Source organism: Terrapene carolina, unplaced genomic scaffold (genome assembly GCF_002925995.2).
Source record: "Terrapene carolina triunguis isolate 2854851 unplaced genomic scaffold, T_m_triunguis-2.0 Scaffold85, whole genome shotgun sequence".
In the NCBI taxonomy this organism is placed as follows: domain Eukaryota; kingdom Metazoa; phylum Chordata; order Testudines; family Emydidae; genus Terrapene; species Terrapene triunguis.
This window is the reverse complement of record NW_020664436.1, coordinates 35051234-35071919: the sequence shown is the minus strand read 5'-3', so window position 1 is coordinate 35071919 and position 20686 is coordinate 35051234. Positions and strand designations below refer to the sequence as shown.

The window sequence follows — 20686 nt, the reverse complement described above, 5'->3', positions numbered from 1 at the left end:
CTGCTTTTACAGATCCAGACTAACACGGCTACCCCTCTGATACTTGACACCATGCAAGGGGAGTTTAAGTGCTCGACGCCTTTTTATCAAAAGCCTGATTCCCTACTACAGACTTGTGTCTACACTACAGAGTTTTGTCTACAAAAGTTATGCCGACGTACACCACTTTAATTAAACTGCTGTTGCATGTCCACTCTATGCTCCTTGTGTCGGCAGAGTGCATCCACATTAGCAGCTGTTGCATCGACACAGAGAGCAGTGCACTGTGGGTAGCTATCCCACTGTGCAACTGGCCGCAAGGTGCTTTGGGAAGGGTTTGCAAAGCCTCGTGGGGCAGGTACAGTGTCACGTGATGCAAGTTTCTCAATCCCATTGTTCCATGGGCATCCTAGTAGATTCCTAGCTGCTTTTCAACTGAAGTGTATATGGGGAGGAGGAAGGAAGAGAGTGTGTGACAGGGAGTGTGTGTGTGTGTGTCGGGTGGGGGGAGGGGAGACAGATTGTATCTTGGGGGAGGGTGTACGTGAGAGAGACGGAGTTCGTGCTGGGGGAGAGTGGGTGTGTTGGCATGCTGTCTTTTTAAGTTCAGACTGCAGCCGGAAGCAATCAATCCTGAGGCAGGGGGAGCGGGACACCCCCACACACATCAGCCCCCGCCTCCCATCCTGGCTCAGCACAGCAGTCCCTCCCCTCTTCTGCCCGGGTAGCAGCAGCCTGCCTGCTGCTGTGTTCCTAGTGCAGGGGAGAGCAGGGTTCCAAGTTGCTGTTTGCTGCCAGAGCCGCATGCTCAGCTGTCAGAACTTACTGAAGCTTTGAAAGGGGAGGGGTGCATGCCTGCAGGGCAGCCAAGTTCACAACAGTGAGCAGAGTGGTCACGGCGGGCATTGTGGGATACTGGGGAAGGCCAGTTAAGTTGACATAATGAATGGCAGCGTCTACACTGATGCTTTGTCGCTTTAACTTTGCCACCAAAAGCTTTGTGCCTCTCGTCGAAGTAGTTTTATTTTGTCAGCAAAACAGGAGAGTTTTACCGACAAAAGTAGCATTGTTGTGTGTACACCTCCACAGTTTTGTTGGCAAAAGCTGCCTTTTGTGGACAAAACTGTGTAGTGTAGACAAGGCCTCAATCTTTCTGTACATTAACCCATTGTATTCATGCTAATTGGAACAAAAGCCTTCAGGAGCCGCCTTATATGAGTAAATGGGACTGTGTTCTGCCAGCATGGGTGATATTTACATTTTATTACTCTGTTTGAGCTAAAAGCTTCCATGTAATTGACTAATGTTTTATCGCAGGGTTTCACCTGAAACAAACCCTTTGCACACTAAGAAAACTGCCTGCTGTGCAAGGATGAAATTTGCCCCGTGCGGTGAACCAGCACCAGGGCCCAGTCCCACTTAAACCCTCAAAATAGGCTTTGTCCTGGGCCTCTGCACAGGGCCAACTTTCATGATAACAGAGGGAAGAGTAGAAAAGTTTACAATCTGTGAAATGTTGCTGCTTATTAAATGTGTGTCATAACTACATTGTCTTTTTAACTTTCCCCTGTAACTTATCCTTGTAGATATTGTGATCTCATGTTAGCCACATGCATCATAGGTTTTATTTGACTTCCTCTGAAGCAGGAGATACTGATGGCTGGAGGCAGGAGAGCAGACATGACAGATCGCTGGGCTGATTTGGAATGGCATAGCTTGTGTTTCTATATAATTCTTATATAACTGTCACCTTCTAGGTAACACTCGGCTGCATTTTCTGGTCCTGGTGACAGGCTGTACATCGGTGGGAAAAATCCTGGATGCTGAAGTTTACAAAATCACCGCAACAGATTTCTGTCCCCTCCAGGAAGAAACCAAGGAAGAGGATCGTGTTAATGCCCTTAAGAAAATCCTGAACTCTGGGATGTTCTATTTCTCCTGGCCAAATGCAGGCTCAAACTTTGACCTGACAGTGCGGGCCCAGAAGCAGGGTGATAACAACTATGAATCTGGTAACTCCTTCTTCTGGTTAGTACTTCATGTTATCTCCAAGTCTTTCGTCAAGCCCAGCTTCCCTCTCAATTTCACATAACCCCGAAGAAAAATAAAGCTATAGATTTAAACCTAGATACGTTTTGCTTAACTAACATTTTACTTTACAGGGCATGCGCTCTGGCAGATTCATGGTCAATCAGGGTTTAGCCAATAACATCTAGATTATTTATGTAACCCAGCTGCAAAAGCAAATTTAATAATTGGAGTTTCTGGTTTTTCTAGAAAGAAAAAATATATTTGCTATATTTACTGTATACAGTATAAGTGCAGATAAGCAGTTTACTTCCCAAGGTGTTTTTTTTTTTAAATTATTTGTTTAACAAGCATTCTTAATGTGGTAAAAACCTGTACTTGTGCTCATACATCACTTCTGCTGTATTATGTTGTATTTCCTAATTCTCGTGGGTTTAAAGTCTCTAAATTAACATTGCAGTAATGTACCCTAGTTTTTACATTGCAAATATCTATGTTAATCAATTAATTTGCAACTTACTGTAATCAAACCATTGCACATATGCTAACTCCTCTGATATGTTGATGTGCACTTATTTTATTTACTGAGTAACACAATTTTAAAAACAAAGTAAAAAATATGTCTCACTGCAGCAAAGATTGGTTGAATGGAAAAAAATACATAGAAACAAGGATCCTTCCTATGTGGGCCCGCTGCAGAGGAAGTTCAATTTGTTTGTCCTACCAGTTTTGATAGGGTGCTCCAATCCCCCTCATCCCGTATTGTTTGTTTGTTTGTTTGTTTGTTTATGATAGGAAGTCACATAGGAAGCTAAACTGTAGTGGAAATAAGTAAGAAGTTATATAATGCATGTGAAAAGTAATAATTTGTCAGAATTACACCTAAAGGTGCTGCTAGTGTGAAATACTTCTTGTGGCCGGCAATAGGTAAATATCAATAGCTGAACAGGGTTGTAATAGATGATTAATAGATAAGGCAGAGCAATACAATCTGGTAAATAATCTCTCCAGCTGGGATGTGATTTCACCTGATAAATGGTGTTTAGTTCAGAATAGTGAAATATAAAACCCAGTTTCAACTGTGTTGTGTGTGCCTTCCTCATGGAACAGCTGACACAGCAAACCAGCTGTGTTCCAACAGAATTAAACTGCCAAATTAGAGGTCTATTTTTAATATAGAAATAGTACAATATATACAGTTGTTAAAGGCTTTCTCTTGATAGTTTGCTCTCAGAAGATACATATTTGAATTCAATGGCACATCTGCTTTCTGTATCAATCTATTGTGTCTTGCTAGATCAGTCTTCGTTTATGTGGAAGCCCTATGCTTTTATATATTGTCTGACATAAGATCCCTTGTATTTCTAAAATGAATATGTGAAACATTATATATAATATGAAAATTTAAAAAACCCAAGTTAGGCAACTAGTATGGAAAATTTCATCCCCAATTTCCAAAGTTTGGGAAAAAAATAAAAACAGGTGAAAAAAGGTTCTTATAACAGAAAGTGTCAGGCAACCTTCACTGTAGGCAGTGCTAGCTGTGGACCATATAACATGAACTGCAATAAATAAATCCCACTGGCGTTTGCCTTGGATAAGGATAGCTTGGTGGTTTGAGCATTGGCCTGCTAAACCCAGGGTTGTGAGTTCTATCCTTGCGGGGGGGTGGCATTTAGGGATCTGGGGCAAAATCAGTACTTGGTCCTGCTAGTGAAGGCAGGGGGCTGGACTCAATGACCTTTCAAGGTCCCTTCCAGTTCTATGAGATAGGTATATCTCCAAGATGGGTAGATTTTCTTTTTATGTGGAAGGAAGGAGGAAAATGTAATTCTTTTTTAGCTGGTTTTTAACTATGTTATATAAAAATAGTAGAACAATTCTTCGCCTTTTTCAAATGCTTTGCTCTGTGAAGCACAAATCTTTAGTAGGATTCCACTGGTATAGTAACTGTAATAGGGAATTGCTGATAACTGATGGAAGTACATTGGAGAGACTATGCATGCCTCTTAGACCTGGTCACAGACTGGCTTGCTTAATAAAAATAACATAAAGATAATACTTCCATTGTAAACCATGCAAAACTCAGTTTGTAACATTTCCTTTCACTTTTAGGCCTGTTCTATGCTGGGAAAACTTCCCCCAAAATTCCAACAGGTTTTAAAAAGTTCTGCTAAACCAATTTTAAAGCCTGTTGGAACTATAGTGTAGACCAGGTTCCAGGCAGCACTGCCTGAAAGTGTTAGTTGGACAACACTGTAATTTAGGTAAGAACCTTTTAATGTTGTTGTATGTTGAAGTATGTTGGCTGTCACACTGTTAAAATCTCTCAGTTTCTGTGAATTATGGCCTTCACCAGGATTGTCATCTATTAATTATTAGTTTCAGATAAAGTGAGGTAGAATGAAAAAGGAATAACCTCCTATTATAAGCTTTAATTAGTGAACAGTGTGGAGTGCAACTTGTTTCTCTCTCTCTCATTTTTTGAGTAAATGAATCTATGCTCTGTTGAATCTTGCAGGAACCAATTGCTGCATGTGCCCTTTAAACACAATCAGGTGAACTGCTCCGACTGGCTGCTAAAAGTGATCTGTGGCATAGTGGACATCCACACTCTCTATGCCTCTCACAAGAAGGCGAAAGTCTGCCTCATTTCCCGGATCAGTTGCGAACGAGCTGGGGCCAGATTTCACATACGAGGGGTCAGTGATGATGGACACGTGTCTAATTTTGTTGAGACAGAGCAGGTAAATGACTGAATGGCTCCTATGACCCTAAATAATTCAGTACATCAGTGTATAATTGGGGAATCGTTTACAGCAAGATTCAGAGGAGCTCGGCAAATGCTTTTTGCATGCAATGTTTTAAGATGCTGTTATGCATGAAGTGTCTCTTCACTCTTGCTCATTAAGCTCCTACGCAATCAGTTCTCCTTCTGTACCTCTAGCTTCTTGGGCAATCATAATTTATGTTTTTGATTTATTTCCCGCCGTGGAAGTTCTAGCTCCCCAGGCTTCTGTCAAATTATAAATGTGCATTTTTCAGTGGATTCAGAAATTCCTGTCTTGAGCAACAATGACTCATGCGCAAAATCAACTCATAAACCAGCGTTTCTCAAACTGGGGTCCGTGGACCCCTGGGGGTCCACAAGGGTACTCCAGGGGGTCTGCCGGCACCGCTGATCAACTCTTCCCCCTCCCTTCCAGTGCCTCCTGCACGCTGGGGAACAGCTGTTCAGCAGCATGCAGAAGGCGTTGGGGGGTGGTGGGGAGGAGCAGGGATGGGTCGTGCTCAGGGGAGGGGGCGGAATCATGTCCGGGGCCGCTGGCCCCGCTGATCCACTCCTCCCCCTCTGTCCCTCAACTCCTCCCCCTCCCTTCCAGTGCCTCCTGCACGCTGGGGAACTTCTGTTCAGCGGCATGCAGGAGGCGCTGGGACGGAGGGGAGGAGCGGAGACTGGGGATGGGGCCTTGGGGGAAGGGGTGGAGTGGGGGCAGGATCTGGGGCTGAGCGGAGGGCTTGGGGGTCCACAAAGTTTTTAAAATAAAAATGAGGGTCCTCGGGTTGCTAAAGTTTGAGAACCGCTGACATAAACCACAAGGTTCTCAATGGCACCAAGCATTTAATCAATCAAGAGGCCAGTGCATCATCCCAAGAGGAAAGTTTTAAAAATACAGTTATTAGAAAATGACTGGGAATTTTGCTCTGAAAATAAAATCTTTTTTTTAAAGTACTTTTCTTCTAAAGTACAACTGATTCCCCATGCAAGAGAAGGTGGGAGAAAAGCTAGAGTGACCAGATAGCAAATGTGAAAAATCAGGACAGGGGTTGAGGGGTAATAGGCACCTATATAAGAAAAAGCCCCAAATATTGGGACTGTCCCTATAAAATTGGGACATCTGGTCATCCTAAGAAAAGCAAAAGTTCTTTTGAAAGTTCTAGTAACTTTATTCCAGACTTTTTTTTTTTTTTTAAAGTCTGTTTTGTTAGGTCTAGACTACACTAGAAAAGGTTTTCTGGTACAGACACAGCTTCTACTGGCAAAAATATGTTGTAACCACTACAGCTTACACTAGTTCACGAAACGAAATCAGCTGTGCCAGCAAAAGAATCCCCCCGCCCCCCAGTGTAACTGTGCCTATACTAGGGCTTTTGCTGACATAAAAATAACATCCCTAGCCAACATTATTATACCTGCAAACATTTCTACTGTGGACCTGGCCTTAATCTCCTTAGCCTTCTTCCTGGGAGGAAGGGGGTCTTGTGGTGAAGACACAAGACTTCCTTTGTGACCCTAAGCAGGTCACTTAGCCGTGGATCCTGCAAGCACTTATGTGCATAAGTAGTCCCTTGACAACATGTGTGCACATGGTTAATTTATGGATAAGTGTTTTCAGGGTTAGCATCATAATTTTTTGTCACAATTTTTCCATCTGTAAAAAAGGGATAATAACAACTTCCTACCCCTCAGGACTTTTGCAAGGCTAAAGTAATACAATGTCAGCATTCAGATACCATAATAATCTCCACAGTATAATGAGGGAAAGATTCTGGAGCTTTGAAATGCAATGCACAAGTCAGGAGGAAGGTGCATGACAAAGAAACCAGAAAATGGGTGAGAAATTAAAAAGTTCCTCTAGCCAACTAAGTAGAGCAAAGAGGACAAAGAGAGAAGCTATCATCTGGTCAGTGGCCAGGAGGCAAATTCCACTACATCTCCATTGGTATAGAGTTGGCTTTGCATATCGGGTGTGGTTTGATAAGAGGGGATAAGGCAGGACTTTATACTTCAGGTTTGCCCAGCAGAAAGGTGGAAACCCTAGTTCCAACTGACGTTGATAACAAACACAAGGGTGAAATGTGTTAATTTGATCTGGGTCCCTAAATTAAAATGACCAAGCTAAATAATAGAGAGACAAGGTGGGTGAGGTAATCTCTTTTGCTGGACCAACCTATGTTGGTGAAAGAGACAAGCTTTCAAACTTTTCTTCAGGACATGAAGAAGAGCTGCATGTAGTTTGAAAGCTTATCTCTAATATCCTGAGACCAACACAGCTACAACAGCAATGCAAACAAGGAAAATAAGTCATTTGTTTACTGTGTATGGCTGCGTTTGCTACGTTTAAAATAAACAAAAAGCACTGGGCCCTGAAGAACCTGAGACCTCCTATGTCTGCTAAACAGGACCGGCTCTAGGCACCAGCAAACCAAGCACGTGCTTGGGGCAACACAATTCCAGGGGCGGCATTCCGCGAGGTTTTTTTCCTTTTTTCTTTTCTTTTTTTTTTTTTGCTTCGGCAGTTGCGTTCTTGGAGGTTTTTGTTGTTGTTGCTTGGGGCGGCAAAAAACCTAGAGCTGGCCCTGCTGCTGAAATGAGCACTTTCGTATTCAGCTGTAGCCTCTCTTTCCTTTTTGGAAAAGGTATAGAAGCTACTCCCAGCCAAAAGAACGACCGTTTTAACCAAATGCAGATTTTAATGTTCATGAAGAGGTGCATGTGTATGGGAGATCAGAGATAAATGAGAAGGCCATAATTTCCAGCGTACAAAACATCACCCCTAAACTTGGTCAACAGTTTTTAACGTTTTCAGGAGCAAATGTACAAAACTCTGCCCTCAAAGCCTGAGAATCTATTTTCTGAAGAGTGGAATTTTGGTGCCTAGTCCATTGGAAAACATTTCTGTTGTGGTGCACAGATTTGTGCACCTGTAGGTGAAATTTACCCCGGGCAGAGGGAAAAGAGAAAGATGTCACTATGTTCACCTTCTGAAGCAATATATAATCCCCGTAGACCATACCAAGTATAGTATAGTACTTTCTCACCAAAATACATGTGGGATGCTTTGATCTTCTTATAAAGGAAGGAAAGTTAGATGTTGAGATGGGTAGCCAACCTTTCTTTGGTCAGCCCCAAATTCGCAGTTCTACCTCCTAGGTTCAGTTGCTAGTTCTGTATACAATTACTATTTCTCAGTATGCCAGCCATTTGGGTCCAAGGTTCCTTAGCTTATTTGCTCTTACATGCTGGAAATGATTAACACAAAAATATAATGCCCATTGCATCACAGAAAAAATGGGGTTCAGCCCCTGATGGAATGGCAAAATGTTGACAGTTGCTGACAGTTGAATGGGACAGGGGTTCGTCAGGAGCAGTGCAGCCTGATGTACTTCTCTTCCAATTCAGCAAGTAGCCATCTAAAAGTGGGAAGACTAAAGGTTTTTGAGTGATTCGGAACTGGAAAAGGCAAAGCCAAAGCAGGGAGGAAATGAGTACAGGGTGACTGAATCAATATGGCTCCAGGACTTGGAAGATCAATAACTATAGGAGTGCTCTGCTGTTTTTTAAAAAGATAAAAGTTCACCTTGCCATTGGTAATCGGTATAATTTTTGCCAGGCTAACTGTCCTAAGAAAATAAAGTGGGAGCTAACCATTAAGATACATGAGGTCCAGTTCAAGCTGGCATCCACTTACTGTTAGGAAGTAAAAGCCCTAAATTAAACTCTCTTCTGCTTTCATAGTAGACTACTGACTAATCGGCTATGAGGTAATATCTTGGCCGTCTGTAATTAGAATAACATTTTGTTTCCATTTGCAGCAGCCTGTACAGTGCTGGCATGCTGGCTCTGTGCTTCATGAATAAATATCACCCTAGGATTCTGAAAAGGCAGGACTCTCTCCCCCTTTACAAAGCTTTAATTCTAATATTTTTCTGTTTTAAGAAGAAGAAGAAACAATTAGCCTTCTCTCTAGGCAGCTCTTTTATGCATAGATGGGATTCTTTTGTCTCCCACTGAGTTAGCCTTGTGGCATTTCAGCTCTGCAATGAGTCATTTTTTTGTGGGCTCACTTAACTGCTGTGACTCACTGTGCAGAAAAGGAGTGGGGGAGCTAAATATCTCACTTTAGCTTTTTCTTTTCAAAATCAGGCCACCAGTCAATCTTTTAGTTACTTGGTCATTTAGTTTAATCACTTTACAAGAAAGATAAAATCAGTCAGAAAGGCTGACACAACAGAAGTAGAGGTTGAGGGGCATTGTGAAAAAGCCTTCTGAAAGTGTGCACTTGAACAACTGTAGCCAGTATTTTGTAAAATAAGGGGTACCTCTTCCTACTCACAGTGCTGTAAATAATCTTTTGAGAAGGGTTTGAAATGATGCTTTGTTCCTCAGAAGGGGCCTAAATAACATGTTTTTGCTTTGTTCCCAATGTTTCATATATCAAGGAAAAAAGTAAGACATTTGTCTGATGGATTTCTACTGAGAACAAAAGTTAACTTGGTCCAACCTTCCCCCCCAACCCCCTGTAGTTCGGAGACTCCACCACATTCCTTTCCTTTCTCCAGATAGTACCGAAGAAACAAGTATGCTTTCCTTATTTAGTTTATGTGCTTGTCATTGTTAACATTTCAGCTTTCTCCTCCTTCCCTGCATTTGTCCTCCAGGGAACCGTCAGCTCTTTTTTTCCCCAGTATTAAATTCTTGGTGTACGATTTTGGCTGTTTTTAAGCAAAAAGAATTCTCAAAAAGATGAATTAGTGGGGGGGTTTGTCCCCCTCCCCTCCCCCCCATACAGTAGAACCTCAGAGTTACAAACACCTAGGGAATGGAGGTTGTTCGTAACTCTGAAATGTTCGTAACCCCGAACAAAACGTTATGGTTGTTCTTTCAGAAGTTTACAACTGAACATTGACTTAATACAGCTTTGAAACTTTACTATGCAGAAGGAAAATGCTGCTTTGCCTTTATTTTTTTTTAGTAATTTACGTTTAACAAAGTACTGTACTGTATTTGCCTTTTTTTTTTTTTTTTTGGTCTCTGCTGCCTGATTGTGCACTTCCAGTTCCAAATGGAGGTGTCTGTGGTTGACTGGTCAGTTTGTAACTGTGGTGTTCATAACTCAGGGGGTGGGATAGCTCAATGGTTTGAGCATTGGCCTGCTAAACCCAGGGTTGTGAGTTCAATCCTTGAGGGGGACACTTAGGGATCTGGGGCAAAAATCAGTACTTGGTCCTGCTAGTGAAGGCAGGGGGCTGGACTTGATGACCTTTCAAGGTCCCTTCCAGTTCTATGAGATAGGTATATCTCCATATATATATCTGTTATATGGTGTATTTAAAATTGAAATTTTACAGACCATAAAAGGAAGTAGCATCTTTTTCAATTAACCTTCCCTTCCCTATTTTAAGAAAAATAGTGTTGGACCCCAATTCAGAAAAGCATTGCTGTTTCATGACAGCAATTACAGTACCACTTGATTGCTTCCCTGAATAGGAATGGATTTAAGCACATGCTTACATTCCTTCATGAATTGGGTCCTATTATTTTTTCCAGAAAAATTTTCATCAGGATTTTCTTTTTTGGCATCCAGGTTATCCTCGCCAGTAGCCATTGTGGTCATTGTGGTGTAAGAAGCATTTACGCAATAGATCATAACTATGAGGGGAAGATCTGCTTTTTGAAATCTGTTAAGGCCTTCCCCCAAAAATGGTAGGCCAGATTTAGGCCTCATCTAAGTATGTGGCTTAAAGACAGCAGTGGGCCTGATTCTATAATGGGATCCACATAGGTGGATCCTCATTCCTTCACAGAGCCCTACTGACTTCAACAGCACTCTGCTTGGGCATAGGATTCTGCCTGTGTGCTTGTGTTTACCGAATCAAGGCTGATTTGTTCTAGTCTGTGTGGCAGGGACCGAAGTGGTGTCTAATCGTGTTAGGGAATCATTTTTCTTCTTCTGATCTTTGCCTGTTACAAAGCGGTAAGATGGCAGTTCTGAGACTTTATTGCAAAATTTAGAGAAAACTGCTTTTTTGAATGGCATAGCATGACTTTGAACTCCAAGTTGTCTAGGAGGAGTTAATGTAGGAGCAATTATCTAGGAGGAAGTGCCCTTTTGAATGGCATGGCATGATCTTGATCCTAATCCACCTAGGAATAGATAGTCTAAAACTGTTCATATGTTCATAGATTCCAAGGCCAGAAAGCCCATTGTGATGATCTAGTTCAGGGGTCTCAAACACGCGGCCCACGGGGCTCTTGTGTGTGGCCCACCAAGCTCCCTGCACCCCCCCACCCCACCTCTCACCCTCTGCCTACCCATGGGATTGCCTCCTGACGCTGCGAGCCTCACGCTGCTCTCTGAAGCAGCCGGCAGCATGCCCCTTCGGGCGGGGGGGAGGGGGAAGGAGACAGAGGGCTCTGGCATTGCCTCCTTCCAGGCACCGCCCCCCACAGCTCCCAGTGGCCGGGAACAGGGAACCGCGGCCAATGGGAGCTTCGTGGGAGGTACCTGGAGGAGCGGCAAGAGCAGCACAAGCAGGGAACCCTGAGCCCCTCCTTCTTCCCCAGGGGCTGCAGGGACACGGTTCCAGCTGCTTCCTGGAACGGAGCAGCGCGGAGCCGGGGACCAAGGCAGGCAAGGAGCCTGCCCTGGCCCCAGTGAGCGCCACTGCCATCCCGGAGCCACTCTAGGTAAGCGGCACCAGGCTGGAGCTCACACCCTGAACCCCTCCTGCACCCCCAACTCCCTGCCCTGAGCCCCCTGCCACATCCTGCACCCCTCCTGCACCCCCAACTCCCTGCCCTGAGCCCCCTGCCACATCCCGCACCTCAACTCCCTGCCCTGAGCCACCTGCTGCACCCTGCACCCCAACCCCCTGCCGCACCCCTCTTGTACCCCACACACCAACTCCCTGTAGATGTAGATACGTATACATTGTAATCAAGTCACCCCTTAACCTTCCCTTTGCTAAACTAAACAGATTGAGTTTATTTAGTCTGTCATTATAAGGCATGCTGTCTAACCCTTTAATCATTCTTGTGGCTCTTCTCTGTACCCTCTCCAATTTATCAACATCGTTCCTGAATTGTGGGCACCAGAACTGGACACAGTATTCCAGCAGGGGGTGTACCAGTGCCAAATACAGAGGCAAAATGACCTCTCTACTCCTACTCAAGATTCTCCTGTTGACGCATCCAAGGATCACGCTAGCCCTTTTGCCCAGTGTTGCACTAGGAACTCATGCACAGCTGATTATCCACCACAATCCACAGAATTGTACTGTATATGTGATACTGGATGTATATGATCTACTTCTATAAGAGCTTTGTCTATCTATGACATAATGTAGCTTTAACATTTCATTTCAAGTTATGCCGATAATTGACTCATCCCATTTGTCAGCAGGTGACCGTTCTTAAAATCATAAATGAGTCAAGATCCAACTCCAGAATTTCTTACAGATTGTAGGCCAGATTCTGAGCTGGTGTGAGTCAGCATAGCTCTGCCAATGTCAATGGAGCGACACCAGTTTACACCAGCTAAGAATCAGGCCTGCTGTGTCTGACTTTATTTTTTACAGATGATTCGAGGGTTAGAGTTCATTGACTCATTTGATTTTTATGACTGGCCTGCTCACTGAGGAAAAGAAAGAGGCAAGGATGGGGTTACTTACTTCTCATGTTGCAGTCCCGCCACATTACACCAAGTAGTTCCTAGGGCAGAAACAGAAGGAGAACAGCATCAATCTTTGGTTTTTATAGAGCACCTGTCACCATGGTAACTAAGCATTGCACACAATTAAGAGCATTGATTGAAAAACTGTTTTGGACAGGTGTGTTTTACATCATGATCTGAACTCCATCAGGCTAAGCTTGGTTCTGACACTAACGCCTTCTGTGTCCTTGATGAAGTCACTTAACCTCTCTCTCAGTAAAATGGGGATAATAATAGACACGTACCTACTTCCCAAAAGTGTTGCGAGGGTTAATTAGTTAATGTTTGTCAGTGATATATGTAAAAATAATATTTTCACCTGTAAATCTCAAAGCACTTTACAAAAGAGGTAATTTTACAGATGGGGAAGCTGAGGCACAGAGGCTTAAGTGATTTTCCCATGGTCACCCAGCAGGCCGGGGCAGAGCCGGGAATAGAACCCCATTAAAGTCGTGTGGTAACTGGTTTTCCATTGCCTAAACATCTTTCTTATGCAGCCTCTTTCTCCGCACCTGCTGTTCACCCCATTTTGGAACTAGTGCCCAGCTGCTAGCTGATAAGCTAAATGATACAGTGTGACTAAAAAAGAAGGCACCTGGATGAGTTGACTGATACCATTCATCTGCTGGGCTTTGGAAGGCTTATTGTGATATACAAGAAAACTGAGACTTGTATTATATATCGCAAATGGAAAAGGGCCAGGATTCCATTGCTAAGTATAGGCCAGGGCAGTGAAATTGGCTTTACACTGTTGCTCTCTGGTAATACTATGTCTGAACATATATCCTTTTAGACTAGGCTCATTTAAAATATAATACTTTTGGAGGTAGGGTTAGAGGGGAGGATGGGGTACATCCTTTGTGCTTCTAATGTGTTAGCTTTGCTGCAAGATTACTAGCATTGTTAACAGAGATAAATACAAAGGGCGGGAGAGAGTGCTGGCTAGGGAGAAAAGAGGACTGGAAAGATTTTACTATAAACACCCTGGATAAGAAATAGTGCACATAATCTTATTCCCCACATCTCAAAATAGGAGCAGCAAAGCTGAAGGTTTCACATACATTTTATTGGCCACACTGACAAGACAAAATGTGTGGTCAAAGAAAATAGTTAATAGAGCAGCAGATAAGCTTATCCCACACCTGGCATTAACCATCACTAGTCACATGGAATGATGACATCTCCATAGTTAAAATTCTACGAAAGAGAAAGTGGCCTGTCTCAGTCTGTCCACCAGCGTAGCTAGTGCATCTTCAGTGTGAAGGAAATCTCTATCGTACAAGCATCTGTGCCTTAAATTCTCTTTTATTACCAGTGAGTAGCAAATTTAAATCTAGTGAGTTGGCACGAAAGCAAACAAGGCATGATTTTGTTTCCATTTCTGTGAGGTCAGGAATACTGACAGAGCTGTATCAAGATAAACTGAGATCCACCATTCGTCTTTTCTTCAGTATTTGTATCTTAACTTGTGTGGTCTGATTGAGGGGTGACAGAACAGTACTTTTCACTGAAGAGTCTCTTTCCCTTTATGTTGTTGCTGCAGACAATTTATTTGGACGATGACATCTCTTCCTTTGTTCAGATCAGAGGCTCCGTTCCACTGTTTTGGGAGCAACCAGGGCTTCAGGTAAATATAATGAAAAATCAAGTGGCCTATCACTAATGCTACTAAAAGTTGCATAGGATTAGTTTATTAATGGTATTCATTCACTAGGAGACTTGCCCTGTGAAGTCTGAACTCTTTTGACTCTGTTACTATTTGTGGGAAAGTTAGGCTGTTTTTAAAAGGAATAGGCAAATAGCTATTCAGTTATTAGTTTTTGAAGATTAATATTTTAAGTGCTCAGATCACTCCAAAGAAGAGTTAATAATTTATTTACACGGATGTTTCTTTATAATGTTTTTTTACTTCACCCAGAATAACCTTTCCATCTGAAATACCAGTTTGGCATGGTGTCTTAGCCCTCCATAGTATAGGTGGGGGCTCCAGTGCAGGAGCTCTATGATTTTAAAATAAATATAATTGGTATATGGGTGTATTTGATAGATTTCATAGATGCTAAGGCCGGAAGGGACCATGATGATCATCTAGTCTAACCTCCTGCATGCCACAGGCCAGAGAATTTTACCAAGTGTTTCCTGCTTCAACTCCAATAACTTATATAACAATTTGAAAGTTAAAATGTGTTTGTTTATGATTAGTTGTATTATCGTAGCACCTGGGAACCCCAGTCCTAAATCCGCACCCCCACTGTGCTAGGTGCTGCACACAGAACAAAATGACAGTCCCTGCCCCAAAGAGCTTGCCATCTCAGACAAGAGATAGATACAGAAAGACCAATGGGGGAGTGCAAGGAAACAATGAGACCATACTATTCAGCGTGACAGGCAGTGGTCTCAGCAACCCAACAGTTGTGCACAGTTAGATGCTATACACACTTCCCCATAATCTTCAAAATCTCATTTCCAAAATTCTTTTGTTTAGAGTAGCTATGTCATCCAGCATTGAGCGTCAGTATTGTGCAAGAGATGAATGTCATCTAAATACAGTGCAGAATAAAAACAAACACACAAAACACCTCCCTACAAATGACATCGAAACCCTTATTGACGTTTTGGGCCAGAACCTACCTGCAGTCGTCATGCCAAATGCACACCGCCCACACTGCGCTTGGCCATAGAATGTAGCTGTACAAGTCTAATCCTATAACACATTTTCCACATGGGCTGCTTCCTCAAGCAATTGTTTTGTTTTTAAACCCATTTCCACCCAACCATTTATACGGGCCCCACTTTCAATGAGATGTCATTGAATAGCTCAAGCAAGAGGCAGCCTGGTATTTTCACATTGTCAGAATAGAAGGAAACAAATAATTTAAGTTTGTACATAGGTACACACACGCAGATATATAAATGTGTGTGTACATATACTGTATTCTGTACAATGTAATGGCTTTGTAATAAGAATAAGCTTTCTTTTTAATATTCTATAATAATAAATGTCTTTGAGATTGATTTAAATGCCTCAGGTTTGCCTTGGATATGAATTATGACAGTCATATATTGCTTTGTATATTCTAAAGCCTGGAGATTATCCCTGAATTTAGTGCTTATGGCCTTTTTTAATTGGACAGAATTTTTTCCTCTCCAAGAAGGAAATGGCACACATTTGTGCTTATTCAGGGCTAGATTGTGCAACCTTTACTCGCATTTGTGAGCACTTACTCATCGGAGCACTCATTCACTCCTTGTGTACGTGTGCTGGCACCAAAGTGAGGAAGGGTTGCAGAGTCTAGCCCTTACGTAGAAAGAAATACAGATTAAATGCTGACAAACAGGAAACCAAACAAGATTTTTGAAAATTCTGAGTGGGTCTTTTAGAGGATTCAGATATTCATTGGGAAAAAATACAATATATTCAGCTACACTGAATAGAAATACCAATACTTATAAAAAATTTGAACCTACTGCTATTAACGTCAGTGTTAAAACTCCCACTGACTTAAGTGATACAGGATTTAGTCCATAATCCTTTATATTTAGAAAGCACTGTGCATGTATTATCCAATTAATCTAAAAAACAAAAGCTCAAACTAGTCAGGCCACAGTCTCTCCATAGAATTGGCAGATATGCAGTGCCTCCTGATTACTTACAGGGGTAAGGAGGCTTGGGCACATAGCTGTGGTGCAGTGAGAGGTTTTTGCTAGAGTATTGGCCAGGATAGAGAATTTGTTTGGCCATAAATAAGGGCGTAGGTATTCCATTAACAAATGTGAATTATCATTGTAATTGTAAATGTTGTTTTCTAATAAAAGCCGTAGCTAAGCTTTTTGTACTAAGTGCATTATGTGTAAGGGTGTGTGTAATCTGTTTGGGGTGTCTGGGTGCTAATAAACAGACATTTTCTTTGAGGGAAATAGACATCTAGTGATTCAGGATTTCAGCAGCTTTATGAAGAGAATTACTTCATAATATTTCTTCTACTTTTTTTTTTTAGGTTGGTTCCCATCATCTGAGACTTAACAGAGGCCTGGAAGCGAATGCCCCTGCTTTTGACAGGTAGGCTTCATTAGATTCTGTTAGTAACACATCAGCTAAGCATGTAACCGTGACTCCACAGCTGTACTCCGTCCCAGCAAACCAGAGCTGTTAGAGGAGGAAAGCACTTATTAGATCATCTAGTCCATCGCCCTTGCTCTTGCACAATTATTCCCTACAGTACGGTTTTAGTGCTTTGTCCTTTCTAGTTTTGGTGGAAATTGAATCAAGGTGATCTCAGCCTATTTCTGAAGGAGTTAAGAAATTCTGAATACTGTGCGAAAAGTGCCATGTAACCATTTGAGAGTCAAAAATGATAAATTTACATTTGGAAATAACCTCTCCGTGCCCTTTCTTCCTCTTTTGTGCCAACCAAATAGAAGCTAAATGCAAACCCCTTTGCATTCCGAGTTTATTTTGTTTTTCTATGACTGGAGTTTGTTGCTGCAGAGTAACAGCAGCAACCCATTCTGCTCTCCTCTCTCCCCTCACCCCCTGCCCCGGTGAGATGCTCTCCTGGTAACATTCTTCTGCTCCAACCGAGAGGAATGGATTTAACCCCATAAGACTCTGCAACTCTGCTGAAAGCTATCCAAAATCCATACATTAATGTGGGTCCTCTGAGTGCATGATCATCAAGTGGGGCCAAACACTTTAGCCTGCAGTCCTTTGGGAGCAAATTCATATTGACTTGAGTGGGAGGTTTGTCTGAGAAAGGATTTGGCCTCTGATGAATTGCCACACCCTAGCCTGCCTTCGTCATGTGCTTTTAATTGACAAATCAAATTTTATATTCAAGTTACGTGTCTATTTTAATAGGCCGCAGTATTTTCTTGATTTCACTTATTGCAGCTTTTAGTGGAGATGATTGTTATCGAACACTTTGTAGCACCTCAGTCAGGGATTAGGTTCCTATTATTCTAGACTCGCTACTAAGAAGTGATGGTGGGGTCCCTGTCCCAGGATCTTACTGTTTTCTGGTTCCTGTGGTAGTCTACTCTGGGAAGTCTCTGCCTGCCACTTTCCCTGAACTGCCTGCACATTGGAGGGTTTCACTCAGCAGAAAGGGAACCCACATAAGGTAATGATGAGGATGCATAATTCCCATGAGGTTGAGGGGAAACTGTGCTGCAGATCATGACCCCACTGCCCCATCTAACCCCACACCCTGTTCTCCCAACCCTAGAGCAACCATGGAGGATATGTGAACACTGCAGCATGGCGTGAGCCTCCCAACCCAGGTAGAAGACTCGTGCTAGTGGGGCTCAAGCAGTATGCTAAAAATAGCAGTGTGGATGTTGTGACTTCAGCAGAAACTCAGGCTAACAACCTGAGCCCAGGCCTAAGGGATCAGGTGGGCTTGAGAGCCTGAGCTGCCGCCCAAGCCGCACTGTCCCCACTGTGTTTTTTAGCGCACTAGCTCAAGCTGAGCTAGCGCAAGTCTGTCTACTTGGGCTGGGAGGCTCACTCCTGGCTACAGTGTAGACATACCCCTGAGTGGCTTCCTCATGGTAGAGTGAAGTGGGAGAATGGCTTGGATCTAGTCCCTCTCTTGTGTACATCACAGCCCAGTTGCCAGATCAGAATTGCACGAGACAGTTCAGCCCAAACTAAATTTTTAAAGGATTGTGTTAAGAGCGTTTCTGGTAAGGGGCAATTGAACATTCATACAGAAAAATTCACTGAAGCTTGTAAAGTCACTGCAACCTTTTCATGTGTTTGGGCACGGCCACAGTCTGTTAATTTTTCACAGCTCGCACCTTGACATCTTGAAAAGACATTGGGAGCAGTGAGTGCAAATTTCCTGCTCCTGATAAATCCCAAGACAGGGCTCACAGGAAAGGTTTTGGATGCTCCTTTTTATTTGTTTGTTTTTAAAACATCCTACGTCCTTTTGTTTTAAGGGGACGTTAGGGCACTTTGGTGTAATTATCAAGCTCACAATAGGGGCACTTTGATGCCCTTTATCACAAATTTGAAGGGGAAAAAATGAAGTCACATTCTTAGTCCATAAATAGGCTCCGATGCTGCAATTGGAGCTGTGCTGAGACCCACTGAATTCAAAGGGGCTGTCTGTGTGGAGCAAGGTTCTGCCTGCACAGACCCAAGTGCAGGATCGGGGTTGTAAGATAGCACCAGGGTGATATATCTTTGGCTGTTTCTCTTGCAGGAAAGCCTGCCAATTTTTTTTGTCTCTTACAGAGCACATTATTTCTTGTTAATGGGACTCACAAATGCAGCCTATGACTTGTACTTGCCAGTTATAGAGACAGTAACCTTTTAACAACAGTATCACCAGGCCATGCAAACACTAGCAGCACAAGCAAACTTTTCATTAGTGCTGTGTTAGCTTACGTTTAATACCTGGCCTTTGCTTGCATAACTCCTATAATAAACACACACATACACCCAACCACATACATATGTGTGTTGAGGGGAAAATTTATGCCCATGTATCTACCTAAAATCTGACTCTTAATCACCAACCTGCCTGCTAAAAACATACAAGTGGACTGTGAATAGTTTTACAAACCTGAATTATGTAGCAGCTCAGAAATATTTGATCAGTGTGGCTGATGACATTTATCTGGCAATGACTCATTTGCTGACTTGGGGTCTGGAATCCCAGACTATAGCTGACTCTGTAAGGGCTCGTCTACACTTATCGGGAGATCGACGAGCGGCGATCGATGCATCAACGGTCGATTTAGTGGGTCTAGACCTGCTAAATCAACCGCAGCTCACTCTCCCATCGACTCCTGATCGAGAAGAGTAGCGGGAGTTGACGGGAGAGCGTCTCACGTCGACATCGCGTAGTGTGGATCCCGCGGTAAGTAGATTTAAGCTATGTTGATTTGAGTTACGCTATTCGCGTAACTCAAATTGCGTAGCCTAGATCGAATTTCCCCTGTAGTGTAGACAAGGCCTAAGGGTTCAGTCCTGCAAGATGCGATTCCTGGAGGTGCTTAGTCCTCTCAACTCCCATTGGCTTTGCTCAGTCGCTTGCAGTTACAGGGCCATAAAAAGACCACATACATAGGACTGTATGGAAACTAACAATGTAATTGATCATCTAAGCACTGTATCCTTGTCCTACCTCTCCAGTCTTTACACTCAATACAAGTAAAGTATCATTCCAGTTATTAATTCCACAGTTACTGTGATGACAGAAAATGAAGGCCCTATAAAGCAGTTCTTTACTGTAAAAGCTGACTAAAAGGAAACTAATATATATTTGTGGAGCTACTGCTGTTGAAACCTTCAAGCAGCCAGCGACCTCTTCTGTAAGTGTTTTGGAAAGGGTGGCTGGTATGTGATATTTATTAAACCAGATTGTACTGCTGCTGCTACTGTTGCAGGCATATGATGCTTCTGAAAGAGCAATATGGAAAACAAGTGATCGTTAACCTGTTGGGAAGCAGAGGAGGAGAGGAGGTGCTCAACAGAGCGTTCAAGGTAAAAACAACAGCAACTTTTGTTAAATTGCTGAGCATTAGAGTCCTGCTTCTTCAAGAGGGAAAATTACTTGAGATCAGCCTCGGGGTACCTGATCTAAAGAAGTTAGGCAGTTCAATTTCTTGGACTATCTTGCATCTTTCTCTTTGTGTGTAATATTTCCTGAATGGAATATCAGGGTGTCTTCTTCCTTACTTCCTCAAATTGTATTCACTTCTTCTTTAACTAGCCTCTCAAAAGAATTAGGGTAAATATTCAAAAGCACCTAAACCCCATTTCAAAAGTGATGTAGTCACTTAGGGCCTGATTTTTAATGGTATTTAGGCACTTAAAATTAAAATTAATAGGGTTAGTACTTAGCCACCTAAGTCCCAGAGTCAGCTCATATGTGCTCTCAGTTTCCCTATCTGTAAAATGGAAATAATGATTCTTTATTCCCCTTTATAAAGTACTTTGAGATCTATAATTAAGAGCTGAATATAGCTACTCTAAAATTACAGTCTTCTGGCAAATGTCAAGATAGAACTACAGAAATCTAAAACTGACATCCCTGGTGAATTCTTACACTGATTATTTTAGGTAGTGCCTATGCAGTATCCACATTCTTGAAGATATTATCCTCACCATGTATAGAATCAAAGAACTGTAAGGGACCTGGAGAGGTCATCTAGTTCAGTCCCCTGCACTC

At 42.6% G+C, this 20686-nt stretch overlaps 1 protein-coding gene across 2 annotated transcripts in view; it reads left to right on the top strand.

Moving 5' to 3' along the window:
* Positions 1-20686, top strand: part of SYNJ2 (synaptojanin 2) — an 88029-nt gene that overhangs the window by 25409 nt on the left and 41934 nt on the right. Inside the window, exons 3-7 of one of the 2 annotated variants that reach the window (XM_024214032.3) lie at positions 1737-2007; positions 4529-4754; positions 14047-14130; positions 16502-16563; positions 19902-19998. In XM_024214032.3, the coding sequence (XP_024069800.2) occupies positions 1737-2007; positions 4529-4754; positions 14047-14130; positions 16502-16563; positions 19902-19998 (740 nt within the window). The remainder of the gene's footprint in view (positions 1-1736; positions 2008-4528; positions 4755-14046; positions 14131-16501; positions 16564-19901; positions 19999-20686) is intronic. The other variant, XM_024214033.3, reaches the window with a different exon arrangement.